Source organism: Tasmannia lanceolata, unplaced genomic scaffold (assembly GCF_043159265.1).
Source record: "Tasmannia lanceolata isolate RefF3 unplaced genomic scaffold, GAP_Taslan_0.1 ptg000015l, whole genome shotgun sequence".
NCBI lineage: Eukaryota > Viridiplantae > Streptophyta > Magnoliopsida > Canellales > Winteraceae > Tasmannia > Tasmannia lanceolata.
Window position 1 is genome coordinate 62,033,303 of NW_027518692.1, and position 24,556 is coordinate 62,057,858.

The following is a 24,556-nucleotide window of genomic DNA, read 5'->3' on the forward strand; positions in this document are numbered from 1 at the left end:
TTGAATTACTTCATCATTGAAGAAAAGCTCCATTTTTTCCTTTTCATCCTTACCTGGGTTGATGAGGTTCAGGTTGGTATCAGCTGGGGGAGATTCCTGATTAGAAAATAGCATTTTCCAGGGCGGTTTGGAAGACCCACTGCCAATTGCATGATTACCTCTAGATGCCGAAGGCAAACCACCACCAGAGACACTGATGCTTAGGGAGAGACGGATTCTGGCTTCTAACCGCGGCAGTTGCATGAAGACTGGATATTTGGGGGTCCTTTGTCCCAAAATTGTAGGAGATAACTGGGTACTTTTCATTTTCAGAGATAATACCATTAACTGATCCCAAGAGAGCATTGTCCTTTTCCAGGACGTGGGCCAAGCTGGGAGTCCCTTCCATCATTTTTTCTGCCATAGTAGTTGTTACTGTCCTTCTCAATAGATGCAGTACCAGCTAAAAGCAGAGTTTCAGGTCTCAAGGAGGGGATAGATGCATCTTTATTGATGAGAAGAGAGAAGTCCTCCTGCCCATTAATGTGCAAGGACGAAGCATTTAATGAAGGCAGCTCTTGCATTTGAATAAAAGGGTGGGAAGGCTCAATGTGCTGAAAAGATGAAGAGGCATTTTCAATGTTTGGAATTCCACTGGGTAGAGCTTCTGTAGTGAAGGGACCAGCAGATAACAAGGAGCTTCCAGGCCTTGCTTTTTCCTTAACATCAGAAGTCAGCAAAGCATTTAATGCTTCTGATTTTTGAGCCAAGGAACCAGCTGCTAAAGAGCTGCCCACCCTGACTTGACCCATAAGAGGGACATCAGAAGGCATTACATTCAATGCTTCTGCACCTGCACGTTTTTCAAAAGAGGTTTGGTTCAAGGTGCTATTGTCTAACCGCTGGTAATGTTTTTCAAGTAAAAAGGCAGGATCTGAGGTGATTTTCCGGTCAGGGCAAGGTGGGATTCCGGCTAGAAGGGTGGTTTCATCTTTATAAGTTGTTTCATCTCCAGAAGGAGAGATTTCAATGGCTTCCATGAGATTCTTCACCGTGTCTGATTCTTTCACCACAGAAGAAAACTGGTTTTCCTTCGACACCAAAGGTAGAAACCATGGTTTGAATAGCAGTTGTCTCATCACAAATGGTAGGTTCAGCATCATGGTTTTAAAGGATGAAGGAGACATTAGGCTTTTAATTCGATCTTCATGGGATGTGAAGTTGTCTGCCTCATCAGAAATGTGATGGTGAAGCAAAGCTTTGGCCTTCCTACTCTTCTTGTTTTTTTTCTTTTTGGATGAAGAGCTAGACCTAGATGATTCGTTTGAATTTGAAAGGGATGGGGAATGGGAAACCTCAGCTTCTAGATCCCTGAGAATATCCATTTTTTCACCCGAGGGCAGAGATTCTAGATTTTCACTGGAGGCAAGGTCTTTAAGCTTGATTGATTTTGCACCTACTAGAACCAGCTTTAGAGAACAGATGCACGTCTTTCACTAGAATTAGAGGAACAAAAAGTGCACAAGGCCCACCAATGGAACCTCTTTATGCTTACTAGAAGAAAAGAATGAAGATCTTCGATGTTGTTATCATCTTCTTCTGTAGTAACCTTCTCGTGGAATTCACCATGTCACCATAGCGGCCAAAGGGCTCCAGTCTCAATGAAGTCTCAAATTAGATCAAAATTGAATGAAAAGTTACAGAACTTCTTGACAAAAATTCAGTCAGTTCAAATATATAACGTTATGGTGTGAAAACTCTTGGATTCACCGATTAATTTCCATCCAAGTCTACTAGTTCCAAAACATTCGACTAGTGGGCCCATCGTGGTTTTTCAAACTAGCAAATCCCAGAAAATTTTTGAGGATTACAATTCAGCAAATTTAAAAGAATTGGCCAATAAATCAACAATAATTTGGGTAATTAGGCATTGTTAGCTTGGGCTTTTCTTCTTTCAACTAAAAATGGGTGTTAAAAAAATTAATGCACATTATTTAGTGGAAAACGGGAGTAACATTTGTTTGAATAATCCACAATGGGTCAGAACATGAATGTTTACATCTCATACATATATTGCAAATGTACTAAATTTTTGGTCAACTTTGTGGCAACTTAAAGATACAGAGTTTTTTCTCCTCATTTGCAAATAGTAGTCATTATTTTACCTTACCATCTACGTAGAAACTGCTTGCAAACTCCACCTGCTCTACTATCCGATCAACTTCTTTCTGATTCTACGTATCTTTATTGTTGCAGTCACAACCAGCCAATCATTCATGTCATCAAAGAATCGGAAGTAGGCGTATCTCCAAGACTTCTTCAGCAATAAAATACCACAGACTCCCAAAAGCCCCACGACGAATCCCGGTGCCATACCAGCATAAAACCATATAAATCCATGCGCATCTTTGTCGCCAGCAGTAGGCGGTGGAGGTTGAGGTATTTCATTTTCTGAGCAATTTTTTGTGAGTGGAGGCCCACAGAGTCCAGGGTTGCCAGAATAGATGGATGCGTTATCGAGAGTCTGGAGCTGAGATCCGGATGGGATTTTTCCTGACAAGTTGTTTTCTGACAAATTCAAGACACTTAAAAAAGTTAGAGCAGAGATGCTTTGAGGGATTATACCGGAGAGCTGGTTTCTTGATAAGTCAAGGGATTCCAACGATTGCAAGCGATCAATCTTTGGTGGGATCATTCCTGTCAATTGATTTCCAGATAAGTTCAAGCTATGCAATCCAAAAAGACCCGTTAGTTCTTCAGGGATATCTCCACTTATATAATTACTTGAAAGGTCAATGCTTATCATAAGTGAAAGTATCCTTGCATATAAACGTTCTGTCCCTTTCCAGACTAACGAAATGTGCATTTGGTAAGCTCCCGATCTAGATGTGAAATTATGATCGTTGCTTGATTTCTGTGTCAAAGCCATGGCGCTGAAATTGCTGAAACACCGTGGTATGGTTCCCGAAAGACGATTATGTGCGAGATCCAAGACATGGAGAGAAGTAAGATATGATAGCTCTGAAGGAATTCTCCCATCAAACATGTTTGATCGTAGGCGGAGAACCTCCAGATTTGATAGACTTTCTCCTATAAATGTCGGTATATTTCCTGTTAATCTATTCCCACCAAGATCAACAAGTACCAAGCCCACACATTTTTTCAAGTACAATGGCACTTCTCCGGAGAAATTATTATTTCCCAATTGCAAATATTTGAGACCAAGTAAAGAACCAACTGAGCTAGGAATATTCCCAGAGAGAGTATTATTTTCAAAGTTCATAATGGCCAGTTGAGGCGAATCTTGCCAACAATCAGGCAGTTCTCCTGATAAACGATTATTCGAGAAATCAACAACTTCCAGAAATTTTATTTTACATATAGATGAGGGTATGGTTCCATCTATATGGTTCGAAGAAAAATCTAAAAATGAAAAACCAGGCACCACTTCTCCAAAAGCTGGGGAAATACTCCCTTGTAGAAGGTTAAAGGAAAGATTGAGCCCAATAAGAGTCTGAATTTGACTCAGCTCTTTAGGAATGTACCCTTTCAGCTGATTTTTAGAAAGATTAATCCTGACAGCACTACTACAATTTCCCAATTCGCTTGGAATCATTCCGTTCAATCCGTTGGAGTTGGCAAAGAAATATACCAAGTTGGATAAATTTCCAAGCTCCTTGGGAATGTCTCCAGTGAAATTATTGTTACTCAAGTCAAGAAGCCATAAGCTAGATAACTTTCCAAACTCCTTGAGAATGTCTCCAGTGAAATGATTGTTATTCAAGCCAAGATACACTAGGCGAGATAACTTTCCAAGCTCCTTGGGAATGTCTCCAGTGAAATGATTGTTATCCAAGACAAGATACTCTAGGCTAGATAACTTTCCAAGCTCCTTGGGAATGTCTCCAGTGAAATTATTGTTACTCAAGCGAAGATACACTAGGCGAGATAACTTTCCAAGCTCCTTGGGAATGTCTCCAGTGAAATAATTGTTAATCAAGTCAAGATACACTAGGCTAGATAACTTTCCAAGCTCCTTGGGAATGTCTCCAGTGAAATTATTGTGACCCAAGTAAAGATACCTTAAGCTACTACAATTCCAGAGCCCACGGGGTATCTTTCCAGATAAATTAAAGGATTGGAGATTGATGGAAGTTACCTTAGAGTTGTGGATACAACTTATCCCTCTCCAATCGCAAGGAGTTAGATGGGATGAATTCCATCCTCGAAGCTGGCCATTGTTGTCAATGAGATCCTTCTTGAACTCCAATAGCCATTTTCCTTCATCATTTACCGATCTTACAAAGATGGCCAAGTAGCATAATATTAAAACCAACTGAAAAGCTGGGGTTTTGATTTGAGAAATCCAACCCATTCTTTAAAGAGAAGGATGGAGGTGAAGATAGCAGAGTCCAATACCTTTTAAATAGGCGTAGCCAACAAAAAGGAAAACCTAAAATAGTAAAGAAAGGTTTGAGACACACGGCAGCAGGACTTGGAGTGAATTTGTAAGTCTCGTGGTGCGACCATTGACAACAACTAAAAAAAAAATAAAAATTCCAGGGAATAGAACCAGGCAACATTTCCTCACTAATTCCCTCCCAATTCTATCTCTCCCACTTTCCCTACTCCTCTCTCGAGATTTTATACGTTAACGAGTCATGTATTTTTTAAATAGTACAAAACGCCCCGCTTTATGGGATGATCCAGACCATTCATTTATTGGCCTATAACATAAAGAGGTTGTGCCCCAAAAATAAGTTGGATGGGATGATCCTAACCCTCCAATCTATAGGGGGACTGCACATTATGGAAACATCACAGGTTAGAATCATCCCATCAAAATGATTTTTTGTGCACTACCTATTTATGTTGTAGCACCACAAATGAACTGTCTAGAGCATCCCATAAAGTGGGCCATGTAGTAATTTTTTTTTTTAAATTAAATATTCCCCTCTCTCAACACTAATATTCTATGAAAAAAAATTCATGGTTACCAAACGTGGCCGACGGGACACTTATTTCCTTGTGGGGTCCGCTCTCAAAGATCAGCCTATAAGTCACGCAGTGGGACCACTTGACTCGTCAAAACATTAAAGAGAACATGATGGGTGGACTGCCTACAATGGACATGTCTTTATAAGGAAGGAGCGTCTGAGTTTCTTTTTGGCATTTTCCTTTGCTAAAATATGACTTTCGGCCCAAAGCCATTCCAATGGAATCTAAAGCATGACCTTTCAATCCAAACTCACTGCTCCTCGACCTTGCTGATGCAGCAGCAGCCAGACGTCCCTCCCTCTCTCCCGTGCAACTTGACCATGAGGATGACTAATGTATTCTGTATCCAAATCCAAATCCAAATACAAAAGCAAGAGGTATCCAAACATGGGCCTCTTTCCTTGTGGAGTCCGCTCTAAATGATCAGCCTATAAGTATCGCGATGGGACCATTTAACCGGTCAAAAGATTAAAGGTTTTCATTACTTTAATTTCGATTCAAAGGAAAGAAACTATCATTCCGAACAAAGAGAACGTGACTTTGTGTGGATTTTGAGAATTGATTTTGTGTCCAAAACCACTTGTACAAACCCAGAATTATATTTAGTTTTGGACTCAATATCGATTCTCAAAACCCCAAACGAACACGTCCTCAATTTTGGACTCAAAATCAATTCTGTCCAATAAATAGTTTTGGACTCAAAATCAATTCTCAAAATCCAAAACAAGAGGGCTTAGCTTTAACGTGAACAGCTGTTTATAGTTGTTCAACAACGAAAAAATTATATATCATTAGGCGATAGAATTGGATTATTGGATCAGATTTTTTGGCCATACGAGATCCAAAGACAACCTACTAAATAGAAGGTTGGGATCAATCTAAATTTTATTACAATGAAGTCGTGCTCTATTCCTAGGCTGACAACGGCCCCACACAATTACGATCAATATTAGCTAATCAAAATGGGTTAAGATTCAACTTAAATCACCTGACTCCGCCCACAAATTTTAATCATTAAGATTAGTTTTATAGACAATGAAATCCACACACCTTATTTTGTAGGGAAATAAGTTTGTCCACTGAGAATTGCAACGAATGCTTTAATTTTGTAGGGAAAACATCTTGAACATCCTAGAGGATATCCCACCTTCCGAGCTTTTGGAACAGCTATTTGTTTCTGTAGTAAGTTTTGTAGTTACTCCTATTCATGTAGGGTCAATTTTTGTTTCTATTATTCTTATGTATGATAGTTATGAGGTCAATTAACATCTTACCTCCCACTTGTAGACCCATATCTCTAAGCCGATTCTTATTGCAGATTAGAGATTGTTTCAAACAACCTTAGAAAAGCACATCATTTATACCCAACACATTTTATTCTTTTAGGATGATCAGGTTTATAGAAGTCAGTAGCTGTTTCCATGCAGATTTATACTAGCAAAGAATAGTGTGTGAATACAGGGAAACAAAAGTATGCACAGAAAGATTCTTCTTTTTTTTCCAATTTCCCTGCACTGGATTCAGCTTGTGGAATTATTTTACACCATCATAATTCATTGGCATGTCTATTTATCTCTTTTCTCATTTTCTTTCATAGTTTATATAGAAGGTTATATCCTGCATGAATTATTTTACAACATCTTGCCTCATTTTAGTCCATCCAGAGGAAAGCCTGAAAATAATACAGTCAGAAGAAACCACCACTGGTGAATCAAAGCTCCGGTTTAAGAAAATTTGCCTCAACTTTGTCGGTAGAGATAAGCAGGTTTTACGTAAACCATACTCAAAAGATCGAAAGGAACCGGACGAAAGCCGTCCCCTTGTTTTCGAAGAAGCAGCCAGAGACGAGTACAGAAGTTGCTTCTCCACCATTAATGTCTCTGGATGATAATTCTTGGACTATTGTTTAAATGTCCGCTGCAGTTATGGTATTATAATTTCGCAGGCAATCAAAAAAATTAATCTGTAAATAATTGTCTGTTGTAATTGGCTCATGTTATTTGTCAATTCATTACTGATCCTAAAGAAATGAAAATGGGAGTTAAAAAGCTTACGAACTTGAAGAACTCTACTGAATGGCTCGAGGTTTGCAATGTCATTGAAGAAAGTAAAGCTCGAAGCAAAGATTGATAAATGGATGTATTTTCTACAACGACACTCTTCCCTTTATTTGTACTTTTCTAATGAGTAATGAGCTGTTATAATCCCAAATAAAGAATCACTAATAAGCTATCACAAGCCATCCTAAAGTTAGGAGTGCCATTATCAAAAAAAGGAAACACAGATATCATTTTCCAGTAGTAAAAGGAAGTGCAGGTAACATGGGGTTCACCACTACTCTTCCAGTTAACTAACTCGGTCATTCATCCACGTCAACATAAATTTTGCACAAATGGACTTGTTGGGTCCGGTGAGACCTAACGGATCCCATATTCACTTCCAGCTCAATTGCACCCGTTTGTCAAGTTGGCATCGGTTTAACTGTAGAAAATAACTTAGAATCAATTGCCGTCCACTTCATATGCTGCAATAATTTTCACTCTCTTTTATGATCAATTCTCAGGTTTTTCTGTAGAGCCCACTAAAATTATATAAACCATTTTCGATCTGCAATGATCCATCCTTATATTCTTCCACTAGCATTTTCACAAACCAAAATTTTAGTGGGCTGCAAATTGTCAACATGTTAGTGGACTGTAAATTGTCCACTCCATGTTAGTGGACTGTAAATTGTCCACTCCATGTTAGTGGACTGCAATTGATGGTGGGCCCTCTTTATAGAATTGTTGTTGGTGTGGGCAAGTGGGGAAAGGAACGGGGGGAGTGGGAAAAGGAACCCGGGGGGGTGGGGGTGGGGGTGGGGGTGATGGAATGAGACTCTCTTGTTTCTGGTATTTGGTCTTTGTTTTGTGGGGTTTCTTTGGCCTTGTTGCTGTTCTCCATGTATCCCTCAAGGCTGTGCTGTTTTTTTCTCTTATTTTAGAAAACTCTTGTTTATCCCGCAAAAAAAAGGTAAAGGAAAAAGGAAAAAAAAAGTGAAGACTTAAAAAAGTCTTCATTTAACTCATGCGATGTGTTTTTATATCCATTACCTTTCGCTTCCAATGGAGCTTGATAATTCCATCACAAATAAAAGAAGAAACCAGAAATGAGAGATAAAATAAAACTATGTTCATCGGTATTATATGAGGGCAGTATCTTTGGAAATTTGATTAATTATCAAGATGATGGTATTGTAGGTAGATAATGGTGACAAGGAGAATCCAAACTTCTGATATTCTTGGACGTTGGTCTGGGACAGCATTTATATAAGTTTTAAGTTGACTTCATCAACCAAAGATTTTGATGCTATATTTATATACAGAACTAATATTTATGCCTTATGTTGTATGCATATTCATACTCTTATGCGATGTATAATTACAACTATGGAACTATAATACGTAGGTGCCATTGTTTTAAAAAGCTGAAGGATAAGCGAAGTGGAACTGTTGGGTCAAATGATAATGAAACTCTATAATAAGCCACTAAAAAGTGAATATTTAACGATGTTAATTGTAATGGCGAGAGGCGGTGGTACAGAAAGTGGATTTGCTCTTTCTTCTGCTGTTGTGAATTGGGTTCTTCAAAAAGATGGTATACAGCGTGCAAGAGAAATGTATAAGCGGTATGTTGCAAGATATTGATCTATAGTCTCTTTCGATAACCTCATTTTAGATGTCATACCAACCTTTTATCCGTTCAATTAAGGTCACTTCTTTTTTATATCTCACTATTTTTTTTATTTGGGATACAGTTCTGGTTAGCTTAATTCATGCCTTACCATTGCAAATGTTATGTTCAAGAAAACAAATACATCCACTCATGATTTGGACAGTAAATCTCAGTGGGTTTTAGCTTAATTCATAAGAGTATAGTATTTTATTATCTGTTATTAGGCCCTGACATCTAAATCTACTTTTGTAAACTTATAGTGATGTGAAAACTTGTTTGTATTCCATTGAATCTACACTTTATTGCCAAATTTGCAATTGTTTGTTGAACCGTGAGCTAATTTAAGCAAATAGTTAGTGAATTGAGTCTATTTCTCTCTTAATCTCACTGAACATATAAAAGGATTGGGAGTGACAAGCAAACCAGACATTGTTACAGACACCCATTTCCATATTTTCTTTATGAAGGATTCCGAACATGGTTCTTCATGATGTAATTATTACTATCATATCTTGTAGCCTTTCAATCTTGGAGAAATATGGAGCAGAATAGATTTGATATTACAAAATGGGATTTTCTGTTCCACCACCCAGAGGTTGCCAACCTTTCTTTGTGCTTGAGTGCAGGTTTCTCTCTTTACCTCATCCAAGTCTTTCAATTTATAGACACTGCATAGAGTTGGAGTCAAACCTGGCATTTGTTGGTAGCAAAGATGGTCTTGTAAATGCCCGCAAATTGTATGGATCTGCACTCAGCATCTACGACCAGAATGTGGGATTATGGCAAGATTATTACTCTTCGGAGAAGAAGGTGATCAGTGTTCTACTCCCTTTGTACTACCTATGTTAATGGATGTTAATTTTACGAACCATATTGTATTCTTCATGTTTTGGTAACTTTTATAACACATTGCTTAAAAAAATTTCAGGTGGGAACATCTGAGACAACTAGTGCAGTTTACTGGAGTGCACGAAAAATGCTCAAAGATGGGGGTGGGCTGGTGGGTCCTTGCAATTTGTGATGATTTCTGCATCTTATTCCTATTGCGAAAAAATAATTCCACCCCTTTTCCCAGCATTTTCACCACCTACTTCATTTTGAGGAAAAGACAAAAGGGGGTGGAAATGCAGTCATTTTTTTAGTAAAGACAAACAAAAGGGGGTGAAATGCTGGAAAAGGAGGTGAAAATATCATTTCCTATTCCTATACAATTTTGGCAAGTGTTCTAGTTTATTTGTTTATTTTAGAGAAAATGTCAAAAAAAGGGCTTTAATTTGATAATGACGTGTCAAGGGGGGAGTGTTGTAAATGACCAATGTAGAGTGACTTTGACAAGAATACCCTTACATACGTTTTTCTCTCTCCCTCTCCCTCTCTCTCTCTCTCTCCCTCTCTCTCTCCCCCTATCAAATCAAATTAGAGGCTATGATGATTACTTTCAGCTGTTGGAAATTTAAATTTGAGAAACCCAAGGCACTTTACAGTATACACCCACCTCTCTCTCTCTCTCTCTCTCTCTCTCTCTCTCTCTCCCCGGTGGTCTTCTCCGGCGGTCTTCTCTACCTCTCTCGCCGGTCCTCTCTCTCCCCGCCACCGGCAGAAAAGAGGTTGGTACCCCTCTCACTGTGACTTTATTTTCTTGAAATGGTTTTTTTTTTTTTTTGGAAATGGCCTCACTGTGACTTTCTCCTTCACTTTTGTCAAAGATCAATGGTTTAAATCACTAAGTTTTGGAAAAAATGGTTTAAATCAATATTTGTGAAAAATCATTTTTTTAAACCCTTAATATAATGAAAATCAGTTGTAATTTTTCAAAGATCAACGGTTTCAAGCAATAGTTTCTTAGAAATTTATTTTTAAACCCATAATCTGCATGGTTTAAACCACAAAATTTTTAGAAAATCAATTGGAATATTCCTAATTTCTGCAAAATCAATGGTTTAAACCTACAGTTTGTAAGAAGTTGAGATATCATTGGTTTAAACCACTAATATTTTAGAACTCAGTTGAGAAAACCTCTAATTTTTCAAATATCAATGGTTTAAATCAACAATTTCTCTCAGATTATTGGTTTAGACCCCACAATCAATTGTTGTTTAAACTAATTATGTGTGAGATATCATTGGTTTAAACCACTAATAATTTAGAAGTCAGTTGAGAAAACACCTAATTTTTCAAATATCAATGGTTTAAATCAATAGTTTGTAACAGATTATTGGTTTACACCTCTAAAGTTTGAACAATCAATTGTTTAAATCAATAATATGTTATATATCATTGGTTTAAACCACTAATATTTTAGAACACAGTTGAGAAAATCCCTAATGTTTCAAATATCAAAGGTTTAAATCAATAATTTCTTACAGATTATTGGTTTATACCCCTAAAGTTTGAACAATCAATTGTTTAAACATGGATTTTGGGGTTTTTTTCGGTGGGTTAATTTCTAGGTTTTTCATGGCTAATTTTGGGGTTTCTAATAGCTGATTACATTTGAAATTTTGGATGGTTTAGTCATCTGCTTATTGCTGCGCTTCTTAGGATATGCTTGATGTATTTGGGTTTTTAATGGGTTTGTAGGCCTGTAACTGTGTCAAACTATGCAGTATGGTTCAATGTGACTTTTGTATTTAGCTTTCCCACTACAGTTTAATTGGCAAGTGAACAGGCGCAGGAAACCTTTTCTCTGGATTTCTTAGGTTTTCCTGCGCAAGAGAACAGCCGCAAGATTCATTTTGCAGCACAATTTCTTTTCTTTTCCTTTTCTTTCCTTTCTGCTACGTTAAATTCATTTCCTTTCCTTTCCTTTACTTTCCTTTCATTTCCTTTCATTTCCTTTCCTTTCTGCCACGTTAGATTCATTTCCTGGTAAAGAGCAGCCCATCCTGACTTGACCCACAAGTGGGACATCATAAGGCATTACATTTAATGCTTCTGAACCTGCACGTTTTTCAAAAGGGGTTTGGTTCAAGGTGGTATTGTCGAACCCCTAGAAATAATTTTCAAGTAGAAAGGCCATGGTTTTAAATTTCGACCAAAATCCGAAATTTCCCGAAATCCAATTTTTCGCTAAATACAAATTTCGACCGATTTCGGAAATTTCGGTTCGAAATTTCACTTTTGGGACTCTTTTTTTGAAAATAAAAATTGTTACAAAATTTCGGCCGAAATTTCAGAATTAATTAAATACTGTTTTTAGTTAATTTCAGAATTTCGGTCGAAATTTCGGTTTTCCCAGGCGACCGAAGCCGGTATTTTAAACCTTGAGAAAGGCAGGATCTGAGGTGGTTTTCCGGTCTGGGCAAGGTGGTTTTCCGGTCTGGGCAAGGTGGGATTCCGGCAAGAAGGGTGGTTTCATCTTCAGAAGGAGAGATTTCAATGGCTTCCATGAGATTCTTCACCCTGTCTGATCCTTTCACCAAAGAAGAAAACTGGTTTTCCTTTACACCCAAGGTAGAAACCAAGGATTGAATAGCAGTTGTCTCATCACAAAGGTAGGTTCGGCATCATGGTTTTTAAAGGATGAAGGATACATTAGGCTTTTAATTCGATCTTCATAGGATGTGAAGTTGTCTGCCTCATCAGAAATGTGATGGTGAAGCAAAGCTTTGGCCTTCTTCTTCCTCTTCTTGTTTTTTTTCTTTTGGATGAAGAGCTAGACCTAGATGATTCGTTTGAATTTGAAAGGGATGGGGAATGGGAAACCTCAGCTTCTAGATCCCTGAGAATATCCATTTTTTCACCCAAGGGCAGAGATTCTAGATTTTCACTGGAGGAAAGGTCTTTAAGCTTGATTGATTTTGCACTATTAGAACCATCTTTAGAGAACAGATACATGTCTTTCACTAGAATTAGAGGAATAAAAAGTGCACAAGGCCCACCAATGGAACCTCTTTATGTTGAAAATTATGTTGAAATTTACAATTGCGTTAGAGAACAGATACATGTCTTTCACTAGAATTAGAGGAACAGAAAGTGCACAAGGCCCACCAATGGAACCTCTTTATGCTTACTAGAACAAAAGAATGAAGATCTTCGATGTTGTTATCATCTTCTTCTGTAGTAACCTTCTCATGGAATACACCATGTCACCTTAGCGGCCAAAGGGCTCCAGTCTCAATGAAGTCTCAAATTAGATCAAAATTGAATGAAAAGTTACAGAAGTTCTTGACAAAGATTCAGTCAGTTCAAATATATAATGACAGAGGAACAACACTATTAGCCTAAAACGTTATGGTGTGAAAACTCTTTAATTTCCATCCAAGTGTACTGTTCCAAAACATTCGACTAGTGGGCCCATCGTGGTTTTTCAAACTAGCAAATCCCAGAAATTTTTTGAGGATTACAATTCAGCAAATTTAAAAGAATTGACCAATAAATCAACAATTAATTGGGTAATTAGGCACATTATTTAGTGGAAAATGGGAGTAACATTTGTTTGATGCCAATTTTAGGGTAATGATAAATGCGACCCCTTTTTTTTACATGGGACATCCATCTCCAGCGTAGTGGCAATCAAAGGCACTACGTGCGAGGATTTTCCTTTGGGTACTATTGGGCTGTGAATAATCCACAATGGCTCAGATCAGATGAATCTTTACATCTCATACATATATTGCAAATGTACTAAATTTTTGGTCAACTTTGTGGCAACTTAAAGATACAGAGTTTTTTCCCCTCATTTGCAAATAGTAGACTAAAAAAGCAATACTAGTACTCATTATTTTACCTTACCATCTATGTAGAAACTGCTTGCAAACACCACCTGATCAACTTCTTTCTGATTCTACGTATCTTTATTGTTGCAGTCACAACCAGCCAATCATTCATGTCATCAAGGAATCGGAAGTAGGCGTATCTCCAAGACTTCTTCAGCAATAAAATACCACAGACTCCCAAAAGCCCCATGACGAATCCCGGTGCCATGCCAGCATAAAACCACATAAATCCAGACACATCTTTATCTCCGGCAGTAGGAAGTGGATGTTGAGGTATTTCATCTTCCGAGCATTTTTTTGTGAGTGGAGGCCCGCAAAGTCCAGGGTTCCCAGAATAGATGGATGCGTTATCGAGAGTCTGGAGCTGAGATCCGGATGGAATTTTCCCTGACAAGTTGTTTTCTGACAAATTCAAGACACTTAAAAAAGTTAGAGAAGAGATGCTTTGAGGGATTATACCGGAGAGCTGGTTTCTTGATAAGTCAAGGGATTCCAACGATTGCAAGCGATCAATCTTTGGTGGGATCATTCCTGTCAATTGATTTCCAGATAAGTTCAAGCTATGCAATCCAAAAAGACCCGGTAGTTCTTCAGGGATATCTCCACTTATATAATTACGTGAAAGGTCAATGCTTATCATAAGTGAAAGTATCGTTGTATATAAACGTTCTGTTCCTTTCGTGACCAACGAAACGTGCATTTGGTAAGCTTCCGATCTAGATATGAAATAATAACGGTTGTCTAAAATTTGTGTCACAGCCATGGCACTGAAATTGCTGAAACACCGTGGTATGGTTCCCGAAAGACGATTATGTGCGAGATCCAAGACACGGAGAGAATTAAGATACGATAGCTCTGAAGGAATTCTCCCATCAAACATGTTTGATCGTAGGCAGAGAACCCCCAAATTTGATAGACTTTCTCCTATCCATGTCGGTATATTTCCTGTTAATCTATTCCCACCAAGATCAACAAGCACCAAGCTCACACACTTTTTTAAGTACAATGGCACTTCTCCGGAGAAATTATTATTACGCAATTGCAAATATCTGAGACCAAGTAAAGAACCCAATGAGCCAGGAATATTCCCAGAGAGAATATTATTTTCAAAGTTCATAATGGCCAGTTTAGGCGAATCTTGCCAACAATCAGGCAGTTCTCCTGATAAACGATTATTCGAGAAATCAACAACTTCCAGAATTTTGATTTTACATATAGATGAGGGTATGGTTCCATCTAAAAGGTTCGAAGAAAAATCTAAAAATGAAAAACCAGGCACCATTTCTCCAAAAGCTGGGGAAATAGTCCCTTGTAGAAGGTTAAAGGAAAGACTGAGCGCCTTAAGAGTTTGAATTTGACTCAGCTCTTTAGGAATGTACCCTGTCAGCTGATTTTTAGAAAGAGCAATCTTGACAACACTACTACAATTTCCCAATTCGCTTGGAATCATTCCGTTCAATCCGTTGGAGTCGGCATAGAAATATACCAAGTTGGATAAATTTCCAAGCTCCTTGGGAATGTCTCCAGTGAAATGATTGTTATGCAAGAAAAGATACTCTAAGCTAGATAACTTTCCAAGCTCCTTGGGAATGTCTCCAGTGAAATTATTGTATCTCAAGTCAAGAACCATTAAGTTGGATAAATTTCCAAGCTCCTTGGGAATGTCTCCAGTGAAATGATTGTTATCCAAGAAAAGACACTCTAAGTTGGATAAATTTCCAAGCTCCTTGGGAATTTCTCCAGTGAAATTATTGTATCTCAAGTCAAGAAGCATTAAGTTGGATAAATTTCCAAGCTCCTTGGGAATGTCTCCAGTGAAATGATTGTTATGCAAGAAAAGATACTCTAAGCTATATAACTTTCCAAGCTCCTTGGGAATGTCTCCAGTGAAATTATTGGAATCCAACCAAAGATACTCTAAGCTACTACAATTCCAGAGCCCACGGGGTATCTTTCCAGATAAATGGTTTTCAGAGAGATTGAGAGATTGAAGAGATTGAATCTGACACAACTCTTCCGGAATGAATCCCGTTAGCTGATTCATAGAGATAAGAAGGAACCGAAGAGTCTGAATCTGAGCCAACTCCACAGGAATGCTACCAGTGAAATTATTGCCCTCCAAGACAAGATACTCTAAGCTACTACAATTCCCGAGCTCGGGAGGAATCTCACCAGATAGATGGTTGTCAGGAAGACTTAATTTGGTTAGATTTTGAAGCCTTTGAAGCTCCCTAGGAATAAAACCTTCAAGCCCATTACTTCCCAATCTTAATACCTCAAGGTTATCACATTCACTGATTTCAACAGGTATTGTACCCGAGAGAAAGTTCCCTCCTCCACGGAAAATGCGAAGCTTTTTCAACATTCCAACTGATGAAGGAATTACATCAGTGAGATTATTCTCATAAATGAAAAGCTCTTCGAGAGAAGACAAGTTTCCGATCTCCGTTGGGATTTTACCACTAAGGTCATTATAAGAAAAGTTTAGTTTTTTCAGGGAAGGCATACCACAAAGCTCGGGTGGTATCTCCCCATGAAGCATATTATTGCTAAGGTCTAGAACTTGCAAATTACTGCAGCTTGCAAGCTTCTTAGGGACAAGATCGGAAATCATGTTTTTTGATATGTTAAATGTTGTGAGGTGACGGAGCTCACAGAAGGTGGAAGACAGATGGCCTGACAAATTAAAGGATTGGAGATTGATGGAAGTTACCTTAGAGTTGTGGATACAGCTTATCCCTCTCCAATCGCAAGGAGTTAGATGGGATGAATTCCATCCTCGAAGCTGGCCATTGTTGTCAATGAGATCCTTCTTGAACTCCAATAGCCATTTTCCTTCATCATTTACCGATCTTACAAAGATGGCCAAGTAGCATAATATTAAAACCAACTGAAAAGCTGGGGTTTTGATTTGAGAAATCCAACCCATTCTTTAAAGAGAAGGATGGAGGTGAAGATAGCAGACTCCGATACCTTTTAAATAGGCGTAGCCAACAAAAAGGAAAACCTAAAACGAGTAAAGAAAGGTTTGAGACACACGGCAGCAGGACTTGGAGTCAATTTGTCAGCCTAGTGAATAGAAGCAGGTCTTGGAGTCAACCGCCATTACCTTATAATGGAAGAGCGGCGTGGAGTGTGGTGTGGGAGAGCAAAAAACTTAGTCAACATTGTTTTATGTTTTCCCTATTTAAGCAACATTTCCTCACTCATTCCCTCCCAATTCTATATCTCCCACTTTCCCTACTCCTCTCTCGAGATTTTATACGTTTTAGTCATGTATTTTTTAAATAGTACAATACACCCCGCTTTATGGGATGATCCAGACCGTTCATTTATTGGCCTATAACATAAAGAGGTTGTGCCCCAAAAATAAGTTGGATGGGATGATCCTAACCCTCCAATCTATAGCGGGACTGCACATTATGGAAACATCACACGTTAGAATCATCCTATCAAAATGAGTTTTTATGCACTACCTATTTATGTTGTAGCACCACAAATGAACTGTGTAGAGCATCCAATAAAGTGGGCCATATAGTAATTCCCCTCTCTCAACACTAATATTCTATGAAAAAATTTCCTTGCGGGGTCCGCTCTCAAAGATCAGCCTATAGTGTTTTATACCTGAACTTTACTTAGGCTCTGTTTCCTTCGATGTATAATGGTAAACTAATTATTCTACTAAAAAAATAGTTTCATGGTTTCTAAACATGACCGAAGAGAATTTTACAGACACTTAGGCCACGTTTGGATACCGACAAGATTTAGATTTGGTTTTCTCACATTTGCAGTTGAGATTTGGAATTGGATCAGATCGTTAGATTTCCAAATCAGCTTCATAACTACAACAGTGAAAAAAAAAAAAAACACCTCCAATTTTCAAATCTGTTTTGCAAGACATTATTTGGAAATTAATATTTGTGGCAATTACTTTCACCCTCCCCGACCTTGCTGATGCAGCAGCAGCTAGACGTCCCTCCCTCTCTCCCGTGCAACTTGACCATGAGGATGACTAATGTATTTTGTATCCAAAACTCAAATCCAAATCCAAGTACAAAAGCAAGAGGTATCCAAACATGGACCTATTTCCTTGTGGAGTCCGCTCTAAATGATCAGCCTATAAGTATCGCGATGGGACCATTTAACCGGTCAAAAGCTGAAATAAATCATTCAGAACAAAGAGAATGTTTTGAATTCATAACAAGCTATTAAAATCTTTTTGCAGTTCGCTATTAAAATTCATAACAAGCTATCAAAAGCCAATTTTTAAAATTTTAAATTTATAAATAGAGAGGATATTCTATCCTTCCCTCTCCAATATTATTTATTAGAGGGCATACTATAATATTTTATAAATAAAGTTTACTTAGGGGCTGTTTGGATACGCTGATTTTAGAATCTTGGATTTCTTGCAAATCGTAGTTGGGAGACGAGAGAAGGAGACCGACTGTCAATGACAAGCGAAACTCATTGCCAATGCCAACTCCAAAAGAATCTCATGAACCAATCATTGGAAGTAATTTTTAGCACCTTAATTAAATTCAAGGGGTTTTTTGCAATGAATTTTTTGTTCTATGTTCTTTTATGCTTTTGAAAATGGAGTTTCAATGAAAACCTGGCTGAATTCTCAATCCGGTTATTTCAGCCACATTCCGATTTAACTTGTTTAGTTTTTAAACTACCGCAGAAACTTCCCACAATGATGAAATCAGCAATGTGCACCTCTTCTGGCCTGCATGGACTATGTCATTTACTTATATCCTTCTGGATCACCTAAGAATGTGGACTGACCCCTTTTTAATATCATGCTACCCTCTCTCTAATACACTTGTAGCTTAGCTATAAAGGTGCAAGCTTAGATGAGTCTGTTCATCAATACCAGCGGGCTGCTAGTATATGTCTGTTGTAATCCAGCATTCTACTAGGCATGCCATAAGAATGAAGAACCACCACTCCTGTCATAGACGTGTATATAGGGCAATGTCATAGAGGGTGGGTGGTTCACCATGATTTTTAAAGGAGGGGATGGTCATCCCCTCTCGGAATCAGACAGAGATCTGAATCCTCTGATCCTCCCGTGATCAAATGCTACAAAGCCTATTTGGGTGCTTTTACAAGGTTCTTCTCCACTCCAAACTTTCCCTTCTATAGGCATTTCTACTTTCTAGGTTCATCTTTTTTCTTATATACGTTTTAATAAAGAATAGGTTGACATTTCTGAAGTTTCCCAGTAAAATCTTTTCATTCTTTGGACGAACTAGTGGTCCAAGTAGTTAGTCTTTCATATTGTGGAAGGAAAGAATGGGGTCAAAACTGTATAGTATGTTTCTGGTGATCAGCAACAGATCTGTGTATGATGTTTACATTCATCTTCTAACTACTTAATAATAAATATGTATGCATGTATATACATAGATGCATATTCAGAATTTATTTATGGAGTCCCTTAATTTTTATTTTCTGATCGTTTTACTTGGCCATGTCTAGGCAATTTGTGGCGTGAACTATGGGAAACTGCAAAATTCGGCCCAATATCATAAAACACCGACTTGTGCCTCTCTTCCGCCGCTCTCTCTCTCTCTCTCTCTCTCTCTCTCTCTCTGGTAGAGCTAAAACCAGTAACCAAAAAAGCAACGAACAGGGCGAAAAAAAAAGAGCTTGATAATTCCATCACAAATAAAAGAAGAAACCAGACGTGAGAGATAAAATAAAACTATGTTCATCGGTATTATATAAGGGCAGTATCTTTGGAAATTTGATTATCAAGATGATGGTATTGTAGGTATATAGATAATGGTCGTCACAAGGAGAATCCAAACTTCCAAAAATTCTGCAGATTTCACATCACATCTGTTGAAAGTATATGAAAAGGTTGAATCCAAAGGATGCATGACGGAGGATCTCGCTCACCAATAGATTTCCTTTTGTTTGCAATTAGGGAGACCGGACGAAGCAAGAGAGCTAGCAGAAAAGTTTTGCAATGGAGAGCTTTCGGGGGCAGCAAAGTTATGGGTCTTAAGGGTTTCAATAGAGATGAAATGGGTTACAATGAAATCTGCTTCCCTCAGTAAAGATGACCTTCAGTCTATCTTTAAACTCATGGAATGTGTATCAAGAAAAATAGCCATTTCAGAAGGTGAAAGCTTGTGGCTTATGGTATGTGACTAGTTCCTTCATCTGGTTCCTTTTCTCTGTTGTCAACTCATGATTACAAAGTTTATGGAGAAATATGTCTCATACGGTCATACCAACAACATAATTACAGTCATTTTCTGTATATCTTCTACCACATGAAATGTTGTCTTTCTGCCATGCAATTTTCTGATATATTTTCCCCCGTCCAATTTTAACTTGTCTTTTGGTAATTGCTATTTCCCTCGTGAATATGAACACGGACGCACACGCGCGTGCAAGCACCAGATATTGAATCTTTTTTGTCTTCAGTTTATGGGATTCACCTCTTGAAGAGGGCAATTTTCATGTTTGATATAGATTTCACATCCTAGTTATTGTCCAACTTCGTCATGCTTAGATCAAGTTTTCGTAAATGAATCGAGCTGAGTGTACTAATAATATTTTTCACTCAATATTCTTATTATCACCTCGAATTTGGGTGGAAATATCTATTAGAATAAACAAGAGGAGAGATAATGCAGATAGAGGGCCCATATAAAGTGGTTGAAAGAATTTTTTTTTTAAATAATAAAGTGGTTGAAAGAAAGGGACAAAACCACTGTCTTTTTTCTTTTTTTTAATAATAACAAAAACACTGTATACTTCCATAGCATTGTGAGTGCCAGGAGGAGGTCCAATCACACTTAGAGCTTGGTGATTGATGACATTAGACCCAATGATCTGGGCGATATCACTATGGAGATTGCGAGGTTTTATGAGGATTTATATGCTATAGAGAGAGGGCTGCTTCCCAAGTCAGAGGGTATTTCACTGATCAGATTGAGGAGAGGGAGTGGGAGGAGCTGGAGAGCTCGTCTACAATAGAGGTGAGGAAGAGGATATTCTCTATGAGTAGACTCATCTACATTAGAGGTGAGGAAGAGGATATTCTCTGAGTAGGGATCAGGCTCCACGGCCTGATGGATTTCAATCTTTTATGGCATCCTTCCAAAAGTTTTTGACACGTTGTAGATGAGGATGTGCTGCGGCTCTTTTCGAGGTTCTTTCTTGGGATGAGCTTGGATAAGATTGTGGGGGCTTCGTTCATCACTTTGATACCAAAAAGGATGGTGCAGAGATCCTATCAGATTTAGGTTTGGTGGAGGGTATAAGATTTTGGCAGGAGTATTGGCAGATCGACTTAGACTCGTGCTGGAGTGGATTGTTTTCAAAACTAGAGCTACTGCCACAAGGTTCCACCAAATTCCAGTGCTGACCTCTTACCATAAGTTGAGATGAAGAATTTACTACATAACCGATCAAAAAAAAAGAATTTACTACATAAGGAATCCCTTTGATGATGCTTGTGGAGTAAATTCATACGAAAGGCCTTGCAATAGTCCAGCGCTTTGGTGCCTCTAGACCTCCCTCCTTGGGTTTGTAAATGAGCTTCCATGCCACCCAATGAGTTTTTGATCTCAAGTTGTAGCTGCGACCTGGCAAACTCGACCCGACCCAACCGCAAATTTGCAGGCACGGGTCTGGGTTTTAGTGACCCGTCAAAACCAACCCGCGGGTGACCCAACCCGCAAAAACACGGGTCGGGTCGGGTCAACCCGCGGGCACCCGTGAAAAATACAGGGGTCATACAACCGTTCATACTGTGGGTCCTACCATAAAAAGAAAACATTATGATAAACTCAGAATCAATACCCTATTTTGGAGCCATTTCTTCCCCAAAATTCTTTATTTGGGACAAAATGTTGCTCCGTCCCAAGAGAACCATCCCTTAATTCCCTCCATTCCATAAGGACTATAGGGAATTTCCTGAAACAGGAGAATTATCACCAAATGATCTAAAAAATCAAGGCATGCCTTAAAAGTATTAAAAACAAATAGAAATGAGAAACCCTTACACGCCAAAAATCAGTCACAAAAAACATCTAGCCTACCCTTAGAAACAACAAAAAAGAAGACACCATTTAATAAAGAAAAGAGAGAAAAACAGGCATTTTACTCACCTCTTTTTTATCTTTCCATTTGATTAAGGGAGAAATTAGTGATGCTGACGGTTGGGTTTTTTTATGAAGGAGAGGTCAGATTTTGAGGAGGAACCATAGTATTTGATTGGATGGAGGCATGGCAAGGAGGAGAAGACGGAGATAGAGGAGGCAGACCATGAACGGCTTAGGGAGAGACGCGTGGGAGAGAAAGTGAGGGAGAAGGACACGTAATGGCTCTTCTTAGAGAGAGAGAGAGAGAGGCGGTGGAGACTATGCGTGGAGACAGAGAGACGCGTGGAATTTCGAACCAGCAATTTTTCTCTCAAGTTAACAATGGTATTCAATTTAACCACTGTTGAATTTGCGGGCGACCCGTCACGTAAATTCTGACCTTAAAAAATGTGGGTCATTTCCTGACCCGACCCGTGTGACCCGCACCCGCATCACCCGCGGGTTGACCCGGCCCGGCCCACCCGTTTGCCAGGTCTGAGTGCCCCACCAGAAATTAGCAATTATACTGTCAATCAGATGGATTACCTTCTTTGGAGGACTAAACGTTCATAATATGTAAATGGGGAGATACTGCTTAAAACATAGTTAATGAGAACCAACTTCCCCCCGGCAGAGAGCAATCTCCCTTTCTACCCTTCAATTTTTAATCTCACTTTCTCAATCAACAGATCAAAATAAGCAGATTTCTTCCTACCCGGAAAAAACAGAAACCGTGATCCTTTACATTAACCAAGGTGTTGGGAAACCATCTCCTGCAACTTGAAACCATCTCCTTCTGATATTCTTGGAGGTTGGTCTGGGACAGCATTTATATAAGTTTTAAGTTGACTTCATCAACCAAAGATTTTGATGCTATATTTCTATACAGAACTAATATTTATGCCCTATGTTGTATGCATATTCATACTCTTATGCGATGTATAATTACAACTATGGAACTATAATACGTAGGTGCCATTGTTTTAAAAAGCTGAAGGATAAGCGAAGTGGAACTGTTGGGTCAAAAAAGGAGAAAAATAAGAAATGAATAGAAAGTATGTTATAGCTAGTAAGGGAAAAGAATAAGAAAAGGAAAAATACAAAAGAATTGAGTACTTGGCAAACATTTATCAATCATTAATTCTATTAAATAGTTATTATTTCTAGTTATCAAAAATTAAATTGGAACAAAGAAAGAGAAACATTCACGATTTACATTTGGTATGAAGTTATGATGTTATTCATGGTATCAGAATATTACAAAATAAAATAAATTCAGCATTCACCAATTATTGTGACATCAAATAAGTTATTATCTACAGTGAATATTTGACGATGTTAATTGTAATGGCGAGAGGCGGTGGTACAGAAAGTGGATTTGCTCTTTCTTCTGTTGTTGTGAATTGGGTTCTTCAAAAAGATGGTATACAGCGTGCAAGAGAAATGTATAAGCGGTATGTTGCAAGATATTGATCTATAGTCTCTTTCGATAACCTCATTTTAGATGTCATACCAACCTTTTATCCGTTCAATTAAGGTCACTTCTTTTTTATATCTCACTATTTTTTTTAATTGGGATACAGTTCTGGTTAGCTTAATTCATGCCTTACCAATGCAAATGTTATGTTCAAGAAAACAAATACATCCACTCATGATTTGGACAGTAAATCCCAGTGGGTTTTAGCTTTAATCATAAGAGTATAGTATTTTATTATCTGTTATTAGGCCCTGACATCTAAATCTGCTTTTGTAAAATTATAGTGATGTGAAAACTTGTTTGTATTCCATTGAATCTACACTTTATTGCCAAATTTGCAATTGTTTGTTGAACCGTGAGCTAATTTAAGCAAATAGTTAGTGAATTGAGTCTATTTCTCTCTTAATCTCACTGAACATATAAAAGGATTGGGAGTGACAAGCAAACCAGACATTGTTACAGACACCCAATTCCATATTTTATTTATGAAGGATTCCGAACATGGTTCTTCATGATGTAATTATTACTATCATATCTTGTAGCCTTTCAATCTCGGAGAAATATGGAGCAGAATAGATTTGATATTACAAAATGGGATTTTCTGTTCCACCACCCAGAGGTTGCCAACCTTTCTTTGTGCTTGAGTGCAGGTTTCTCTCTTTACCTCATTCAAGTCTTTCAATTTATAGACACTGCATAGAGTTGGAGTCACACCTGGCATTTGTTGGTAGGAAAGATGGTCTTGTAAATGCCCGCAAATTGTATGGATCTGCACTCAGCATCTACGACCAGAATGTGGGATTATGGCAAGATTATTACTCTTTGGAGAAGAAGGTGATCAGTGTTCTACTCCCTCTGTACACCTATGTTATTGGATGTTAATTTTACGAACCATATTGTATTCTTCATGCTTTGGTAACTTTTATAGCACATTGCTTAAAAAAATGCTCAAAGATGGGGGTGGGCTGGTGGGTCCTTGCAATTTGTGATGATTTCTGCATCTTATTCCTATTGGGAAATAACAATTCCACGCCTTTTCCCGGCATTTTCACCACCTACTTCATTTTGAGGAAAAGACAAAAGGGGGTGGAAATGCAGTCGTTTTTTAGGAAAGACAAACAAAAGGGGGTGAAATGCTGGAAAAGGAGGTGAAAATATCATTTCATATTCCTATACAATTTTGGCAAGTGTTCTAGTTTTTGTTTATTTTAACAAAGACATCTTGGACATGGATGAAAAGTGTCATATCATCAGTAACAACATCCTCGTGCTAAATAAACTTTATTGTTCAATTTTTTTAGGGTTTTATGGTAATGTTTGCTTAAAAGACAATGAGAAAAGTTTCTCCTCCAATTAAGCCACCATTGCAGCACTCTTCATCATATCGTGCAAACATTTCCATTCTTGTCTTTATAGGTTTCACAATTTCATTAAGTAGTGAGCTCATCTTCTTCTCTCCCTCCTGGACAAAAACAAGGGTATTGAAAGGATGTCAGATTGTTGGTCTTCATCCTGCCGTACATATAATAGTACTCAATGATCGATAGCCAAAGATAATCCAA

General features: G+C 38.2%; 1 protein-coding gene across 1 annotated transcript; it reads right to left on the bottom strand.

Moving 5' to 3' along the window:
- Positions 1-1,969: 1,969 nt before the first annotated feature.
- LOC143892132 (uncharacterized) lies at positions 1,970-4,354 on the bottom strand. Its single transcript, XM_077396593.1, has one exon. It carries the CDS (start codon positions 4,352-4,354, stop codon positions 2,189-2,191), a length of 2,166 nt encoding a protein of 721 aa, XP_077252708.1. The 3' UTR covers positions 1,970-2,188.
- Between the last annotated feature and the right edge of the window lie 20,202 nt (positions 4,355-24,556).

What these genes read in the sequence shown, in the direction of transcription:
- LOC143892132 (XM_077396593.1), bottom strand. Translation starts at nt 4,354, where the DNA reads ATGGGTTGGATTTCTCAAATCAAAACCCCAGCTTTTCAGTTGGTTTTA.